Source organism: Nestor notabilis, unplaced genomic scaffold (genome assembly GCF_000696875.1).
Source record: "Nestor notabilis isolate BGI_N333 unplaced genomic scaffold, ASM69687v1 scaffold34625, whole genome shotgun sequence".
Taxonomy (NCBI): Eukaryota; Metazoa; Chordata; class Aves; order Psittaciformes; family Psittacidae; genus Nestor; species Nestor notabilis.
Genome location: NW_009930348.1, coordinates 3,019 through 12,061, shown reverse-complemented (window position 1 = coordinate 12,061; position 9,043 = coordinate 3,019). Strand labels below are relative to the sequence as shown.

General features: G+C 40.4%; 1 protein-coding gene across 1 annotated transcript in view; it reads right to left on the bottom strand.

Annotated features, from left to right (window-relative positions):
• The window catches only part of DSG2 (desmoglein 2), a gene marked incomplete at its 5' end in the record, with an annotated part of 15,260 nt that overhangs the window by 3,419 nt on the left and 2,798 nt on the right, over positions 1 to 9,043 (bottom strand). The window contains 9 exon segments of the mRNA XM_010015352.1: positions 1 to 83; positions 1,213 to 1,341; positions 2,351 to 2,581; positions 3,438 to 3,665; positions 4,304 to 4,446; positions 5,469 to 5,728; positions 6,684 to 6,869; positions 7,015 to 7,149; positions 7,959 to 8,119. Coding sequence (XP_010013654.1) covers positions 1 to 83; positions 1,213 to 1,341; positions 2,351 to 2,581; positions 3,438 to 3,665; positions 4,304 to 4,446; positions 5,469 to 5,728; positions 6,684 to 6,869; positions 7,015 to 7,149; positions 7,959 to 8,119 — 1,556 coding nt within the window.

Below are 9,043 nucleotides of genomic sequence, written 5' to 3'. Positions count from 1 at the left end.
TGCTGCTGCTGCTGCTGCTGTTACTGCTCCGTCGGTTGCTCCTCTGGAGTTCCCCAGTCCAGTGGGTGGGATGAAGCTTAGCACTGGCTACATGAGTAACACAAATTAGAATGCAATATGAAAGCTGCGCTGTCTAGCAAGCACATGGAACTCACCAAACCAGCAGTGGGGCTGGGTGGGACCTGGGAGGTTACCGTTTTATGACTTGTTTGAATTTGCACTTAATACATGTTGCTGCAAAGAGTAAAAGGCTTCCTGAAACAGGGTGCAGCTTCCATGACTGCGTTCCCAAGGAGGATCATGGAAATACTTCTGTAGATCATTGTTTTCTTGAAAGGATTGGGAATGAAAGCAGGGGAAAAAAAAACCCAAACACTAAAAAAAGGCTTCTGAAATTCCAGGGAGCTCAGCTTTTCCAAGAAAGACTCTGCCCAGCTTTCCTCAGACACAAAGTGGGGGAGTGTGCACTGCCTGCTGCCTCTATGGTGCTGCCAGGCCCTTTCTTCTTTTCGAGCAGTTTGGCTTCCCTGTTAATTGTCTTTAATAAGAATTTGGTGTGAGCACTGGCCCCAGATCCAAGTCTTTTACCTTCTGTTTCTTTGCTATTGTGCAGAAGCATGCCAGTGTCTGTCATGACCTTTTTCTGAAAACAGGGTTTTGTAGCAAAGAAACAAATGGCAAACTTCTCTTGGCATTCACTGTTCCCTCTATTGGTTTGCACTCTTTTCTGCCTTTTTTTTTGTTCATTTTTTAATTAAGAACTTCCTCTGTTTAAGAAGGCAAATACACAACGAAATAATTTAAAATGCAGTCTGAAACTTTAAACTAGTGAGTAGAAGCTAAGCTTTACAACCCATTTTTTTGCTGCTTGACCATGCTCCCAAAGGGGTGCAGAACATTTCAAGCTTCTAAATGCAAATGCTTCATTTTTTATAGCATCTTTTCCCACACTCCTATCTTCTGCTCAGACACCATCAACATTTGCTTGATTGCTTTCCCTTTACTATTTAAAAGCTATGGTGGTTTTTTCTAGAGCTGCTGGTGGAATTCACCTTCTACCCATCCTTTACTGAGGCTTACAGGGTTAATTTTAATTAATGTTCATGTGGGGTTAAAATCAGCTTTGAAACATCAGCCTGTAATGTGGAAGAGGCGCTAGGCGCTGAATTGAACACTTGGATAGAAATCAAAGGGAAATGCTATTAGGGATACATGCCTTCTCCTCGGGAGCTGCTCCTTCACTGTTCCACTGACGCAACATCGCCTCACTGTAGTCTGGAATTGCAGCAAATCCCTTCGCTCCTGAGCCACAGGGACACAGGAGCACTAACAGTGGAACAACTATGGGGAAACAGAAGTTTGCCATTAACTATGTGATTATAGGGTCAAAACATGCTAACAGCCAGTACTGAGGTTTGGCCAGCTACCATACTAAACTGTAATGAGAGTAGATAAAGACTGAAGACAGGTTCCCAAATATCCAAGGTATTTCCTAGAAACATATGGCAAGCTGGCTTCCTTTAGGGTAAACTGACAATTAACCTGTCAGGTCCTCAATCCTGCAGATGACCACACATGTGCACAGCTATACTTCTACAGATGATCTCACATACCAAGCCCTAAATATCACTGTACAACCTCACCACTGTACAACCTCATCCCTTCTAACTCCTCCTGTTCTTTTACTGCTAGATAATGACATGGTGTGATGTAAATTCCACCTCACCACTCCTATGACATGTCTAGAGCATTGCCTGGGAACCTCAGAACAATCCAGTTTCAAGAGGAGAGCGTATTTGTGCGTCATGAACTTTCTTTTGCCACAGCTAGATTGCTACCAGTACAAGCAATAAATTATTGCCATTTTAAATGTATCACTGGCATACATGGCCATACCCTGACTACAAGCATTGTTCTCTTACTTTCAAGCTTCTATTTTGTCTCAAAGAGCAATGTCACATGCTGCCCCACAAGGCACCAGACCGGGGTCTGCAGTGAGGGAGAAGAGAGTGGAGAGAGTGCTGCGGTTTGAGTGGGAAGAGATAGGCTTCACATGGAGAGGTGTGGGAACAGTGGAAGGATTCCTTACTGCTTCCCCACCTGTTACTTACAGCGCCATAAACAAATATTAGAGTTGTACATATTAATTTTAAAATGCCCTGCTTGAAATCCGTTGAGGGCAAAATGCTGATGTTACCAAAATCACTTGCGGCTTTGCCATGACTTCACAGAGGCTAGTTTACACAGAATCTATCAAGACGATAAAACCTGGGGGCTGGACTGTTTCTTTCCTGATGCCTTGCAGACCATATTTACAGTACTTGTGAGATAATATGAAAGGATTACTTACGCAGCAGAAGTAAAAACGCCAAGATGATTAGTGCAACTGCTCCTGGTCCCAGACCCACAGACTGAGCGCCAATAAACTTCTCTCTGCATACGCCATCATCCGCACATTTACAAACAGTCAGTTGCAGAGACTGTGTCTGAGCACAGCTGAACCCTTGGTAATCCTTTATTAGGATGGGAACTTTAGTTCTGCCCAGCTTCAGGTTTTGTGGTACCAGCTGTATGCTGGTGCCTGAGGTAGAAGGGGGGAGTTAGAGAAAAAAAGATAAGAAATGAGTGGAGAGAAAGATGACTTCCGTAAACTAAGGGAAATAAAACCTTCACAGCCTCCCAAAAAGCTCCCTCCAGGTGAGTCCAGCTAATAGAATGGAATTAAGTTTAATCAGCTGCTGCTACAGCGTATGTGCTCTTATCAAGTAATTCATGCTGGCAACAAAGCAGCTGTGCTCACTTACAGTCTCAGAAAATTGTGAAGTTTCACACCACCAGAATATTTATCATAGAAGACAGCCCAATCATCTATGTATGTTATGTCATCTGGATAGGTAAAGGCTGATTCACAAAAACACAGCTTCAGTCTTCAGGTTAATCTGTTGTAGGCCATAGGCAGAGACCGGGGAGCCAACATACTACCTTGCTTCTGTGGCCATGTCATGTCAAGAACACAACTAAGCAACAGATGCCCACATAATGTTCCCAGCTGGGGGAGTTAAAGCAACTGCAGCCAGTAACACAACCCTATCACCAAGCTCAGTTTCAGCAAAAAGCATCCTCAGTCACTGCATGCTTTTTGTGGGAATGGCTTGATCCCAGCACTACTCATGAAATCCTGGTTACCACGTATGGGTTATCGAGCTAGGCAACGATGGTCCAACTGAGGGAAGACAACAGGCTCCAGAAGACATGACTGTGCTTTTATAGCCATTAGAAAGAAGGAAGCAGAACACCAAGTTATGTGTCTTCATGCCTGACTTCATATATAGGGCTTTTTGGTGTGGATCAGCCAAACTGTCAGTTTGACTGGAATTAACAAATTGCAACAGTAGGACTCTAATGAACTAAAAGTAATTAAAAATACATTTGCTTACCGTTGCTGAATCCAATTATCCAGTTATTTGCTGTCCCTTCTGGCTCATCAATGACAGTAAAGCTGAAGGGATCACTGTTTGGGTAACCATCCAAATCAATAGCTGTAACGTCAACTGATTTTGCATCTGAACACACAGTTTGCACAGGGCTCACAATAACTGGGCAGTTATCATTCTCATCTGTAACTTGAATAACGACTGTGCCGGTAACTGTTTTCTTGGGAAGATCTAAAATTTTAAAATATGAAAATGTATATTGATTTGAAAAGTGTAAAAACTCCAACTTAAAATAAAAAAACCTTACTATTTTCCAAAACACAAACACTGCTTAAGTAAGTTTAAAGAGCTCTCCCTGTAGCTTATGTATTTCATTCCTAATATTAATAAACATACTGACTAAGTTCTGACGGCAAGATGGTTTACTATTTTAAAAAGTATTTCGTGTGTATGCTTAAACAGTAACATGCACATTGTAACAGGAGAATTCTAATCAGATACACAAAGAAGTTCAGGGAGTTCTTACTTAGCATTCAAGAAAACTCAGGACTCTGCAGTCTGTTTAGTATATGGAGATAGTGGTAACTTCCACCTTGACAAGGGATGTTCCTACTGCACTTGGTCTTTGCAAATTTTTTGGTTAAAAGTCACCTCCAGCTAGTCATAGAAGAGAAACAGGCACCTTGGGAACCCATTCCAAGGTTCATTCTACTTCAGTGAGTTGCCCATGTCCCTCCTTCAAATACAGAGCCTATGGGAAACTGCACTAGGCACCTAACTTTTAGGCAATTAAAGATAAGGAGCTTAAACCCACTACAGTTGTAGAAAGGCAAACTAAACCCTAAACAGACAAAACTCTCTCAACTTACCAGTAGTTACACCCAACATGGTGATAGTGTAGGTACCATTCACTACATGAGGTGATTCGTAATCAAGTTCTTTGGCAAGTTGGATTTCACCTGTGACTGAGTCTATTGTGATCCAGTTTGCTGTATCTCTTCCCTTCATGTATCTGATTAAAATCACATATAAAGAAATACAAGCTTATAATGAGGAAAACAACCATCAGTGTGAAAAGCAGCTTCACAGTATGCTTACTCTTTGTTTAAAGCAGAGACCAAATCCCTAGGTTTGAGGTCTGACGCTCCTGCCACTGAAATTGGTTTCGACTATAAACCTAAGGTCATAAACCTATCCTGAATGTTGAAACCTGCTTCTCCCGCTGGAGTCAGGATTTAGGTGTGGAGGCATTATAAAAAGTAGACTCAGGGAGCAAGACTGGAGCAGGGGAGGGAGCTGCACTGATGGTCACCATCCTCTTGCCCTTCATCCCTGCTCCAAGCAAAAGCTGAGCAGCAGCTGCCTGGGAGAGAGTATTACAGTCACGAGGGAGAGGTGACCACTGTTGGGTACGCACATCTGCTGGTCTACACCATTTGTAAAAGCCATAGTGGTGGTTCAACCACCATACTTGAAGAGTTGTGATTGAAAATATAAGCACACGCACAGAGACTTATCTATTTTACACCCTTTCTCTCTGATTGCTAGATGTTTCTGCTTATTTCTTCCTAATGTTTCTGCAGATTATGAAATCAGATGAGTAAATCTACTCTCAAAAGTATACAATCACAGCAAACAGCATTGCAAGCACAGACAACTTCAGCCCAAACACTCATGTCCCACCATATGCAACAAAACAAGTAGGATTTTCACATTAGCTGTTTTCTGCATAATAGAATATTGAAGATGATGATAATATTGTTCTAGATGTGAATTACATGTAATAGAAAACAACTGCTGGGGAGACATTGAAGGCTAGGCTGGATGTGGTTTTGGTCAACCTGATCTAGTTGAAGATGTCCCTGCTTACTAGAGGGGGGTTGGACTAGGTGATCTTTGAACATACCTTTCAACCCAAACTATTCTATGATTCTATTATTGTCTTTGAAATTACTGCAGTTCAATATACAAGTTTTTACAGTAAGATACGTTTTCTGGCACGCTTAATTATGACAGTTATAAAAAGATTCTTACCTAATTTTCTCGCTTGGTTTTCCAGTGTCTTCATCATAGGCTTGATACTGTCCAATAACCTGTTTTATCTGCAGTTTCTCACTTGCTTCAATAATTTTTGTGCCACCAGGGAATACAGGGCCTTCCCGCACATTAATCACATTGATTTTGATTGGAATTGTTTGTGCTTTGTAACTGTGTTTAATTGACTTGTGGAACTCTGCTTTGTTTGTAACAACAATGCCCAAGTTCAGGCTTTGCATGGTTTCATAATCCAGCTCCTAAAGCAGTAAAAAAAACCAAAAACCAACACAGTCTGAATCTGATAGACTATCTAGACAACATTCATACATTTAATATTTAAATAATACTATTTAAATAACACTGATGGTTAACACGTTACTCAAGACATAATGCTTCAAACTACTGTAGTAGGAAGATTACTCTTATTTTTAATGGATAGCACCATATGTATGTCTTTATATTATTTAATTTAAACTAATTTAAGATAGGTGCAATGAGTCCTACCATATATTCTGTCTTTACTTCCAGTGCTTCATATTACCTGGCTCTTCCAATTTTAAATTCTGGGGACTTATTTGTTGCTGTTTTGTTCCGTGAGTTTTTTTTTTTTAACCAATTAATTTACTTAATAATGCTTATCAATTTTTTTTACAATTTTCAGTTTTCAGATAAGAGAACAGAGCAAAAATAAAAGGGCAGTATGCATCTTCAATGCTTGTGGACTGAAGAGGAGTGAAATTCATATAATGGAAATTTCGATGTATAGAAAATACTTTCATAATTTCAATTTATGGAAATTCATAAAATAATCTGCAGCCCATGACTCATGGCATAGTTGTTGCCCGCAACATTATCCATGGCCATTGGAAATACAGAAATTGAAGCTGAGATCATCAAGGAGAGAAAATACATGCGAAAATTTACAGCATAATTGTTAGCACTGTTGCCCAAACAACACAGAAATTTTGGTGACTTCTGCCCCACCAGATATATTTATTTGAGATCACACACAATGTGAATGGTAAAGCTGGACAAAATCATTATTTTGCACAGAATTACTCAATACACCAACAAAGAACATGCCAAAGGAGGAGTGTCTACTATGTAAATTTACAGTTTACATACTGACTGAATATAAATAATTTGTATGTCAACTTAAAGGGAATAAATAGTTCTAATATTTAAAGACAACTCTCTAAAGAATATACTAACCTTCACAACAGTCAGAACTCCTTCATTTGTTTGAGTATCTGTTACTATACGAAAAAAGCCACCTTCATTGCCAGAAACGAATGAAAAGTTTGCCAGCCAGTTACCAGAAAACTCTTCATCTTTGTCAAACACTTTTATTCGCAGAATTTCCACATTTGCTCTGTTTTCTTCAATGCTTCCTTCAAACTGCAAATGAAAAACACTCTACTTTAAAAAGATGTCATGATTTATCTCATTTCACCTGTGTAAGAAAGTTTGCACAACCTTGTATTAAGCAATGGGATACTGGCAAGTGTAGGAACATGCCAAATACTGTGATAAATCTACTTACTGCGCTACTTTCAACCACAGGCAAATTGTCATTGACATCCAAAATCTTGATTTCTAAAGAACACGTTGCAGCATTCCCACCTAATTCACCACCACGGTCTTTTGCTTCTACCACCAAAGAATATCTACTTTGTGTCTGCCATGATAAGAAAAAATGTGTTTAAACCAGGCAAAAAAATTTCCTTAGCTGCATTATCTGTTACATTTTCATAATCCCTCTCATGGTCAATTATAACTCCCCTTTAGTCAGTAGTAAATCTCACACACAACTACCTTGACAGGCTCTGTTGAGGCTTTGAAAAGGATCTGGGACTATTGCATGTTCCCCACATGCAAGACTGTACTTAGGTGGCAAATGAAAGAAATTCAGGGACAGGACCAATGATACCTGTATGTCAGTGCCAGAGGCAGAGATGATGTCCTCAGCTGCAGAGCTAACATCCAGATCACCATCTGCTGGGCAGTCAAAATTCATGAAAGCTCAGATAAAGTTGCTCATAATATGTGGCTTTCAATGCTGTCTCACAGCAGTGACCATCCTAACTCTTTGCACTTCAATTTGCATAGTAGGCTATAAAAACTCTAGATGTAATCAGCAGTTTTGCACATGGTGATCTGGGCTGTCTTTGACAAAAAACTCTCCAGCAGAAAGAAGCAACCCCCCGCTTCATGTAACTACTGCCCTGGCTGTATGGGAGATAGAAAGCAATGGCCATTGGGCTGGTGATGTGCTAGGGAGGTAACAGAGGGCATACAACCCTCACTCCATCACACACACCACTCTCCAATTCCTGAAAAATATGAATCAGCCAGGCAACGCTTTAATCCCAAGGGAGGTAAAAGAAGGCAAGAGGGCCAGTTTGTCAGCAGGCAGGGCTGAAGGTGACAACAGAGGCATCTGAAGACTGCTGTTAACAGATTAAAAGTGGGACGGGTTTTTTTTACCTCTCTGTCAAGGTTTATTTTTGCTACTCGAACCACGCCAGTATCCTTATCCATACTGAATGCAGCACTAGGGCTTTGGGAAATAATCCTGAAAGCAATTTTGGAATTCAGGTTATTTGGCTCATCTGCATCTGTGGCGTTTATCCTTATTACAACTGTACCTGGAAAAGACAAAATACAGTATATGTTTACACTGCCATGCACTGTGAAGTATTTTTATTTTAAAGATGTGCAATTACAAGATTGTTAAGATGCACTGCAAGATTTTTGGATGCTCTTGCCTTTATTTATTTAATTGAGGTGAAGAAGCATTCCTAAAATCCAAACAGTACATATGTTAAAAGCATACCCTCTAGCGAACAAAAGGATTGTATCCACACATCTGTAACTCACAGAATTCACTGCACCAGAATTAAACAATAGGCTGAATTCTCTCCAAAATTCTGGCAGAAATCTGTAGCTATCATACAGAGAAGAAAGAAAACATTGTTGAACAAGCAGCTACATTTCCCTCACACATTGTTCTGAAGGGAGCACTACTGACTCCTCCACCTGAGCATTATTAAAACAATTGGTCTGCACTGATGCCTTCCAATAGCTTCACTCAAAATACATGGTGGCCCCATGGTGCAATACTTTGGGAAAGGGTGTACTTTAGCATCCAGTGCCCGAGTTTGAACATTAGCTGGAATTCAGACAAAGGGCAATTACCATATGGCTGCTACCGACTTGAAGAGAGCTGAGGAAATTCAATACCTCAGCCAAGTGTATGGTCAAGAATTAGGGTTTTTTTTTTCAGATTATTGTGACACTGAAATGGACACAATGACAGGTATTTATTATACTGGTTTATTCCAGTTTTTCTTATCTTCTGGGAAATAATCTGTTGCTCTTATACCTACTGGTATCAATAGGAAAACAGCCACTAACTCATTTTTTGAAGGTCAGGTCACGGCCATAGGCAATTCACACTGAAGTACCTCTCCAGACAACAGATAAAGCAGGGCTTTCCATGAGTGTAGCAGAGCGGAGTCCCTCTCAAATCAGCTGCGATCGCAAGGCCAAAAGGTATACTGCATTTCTCA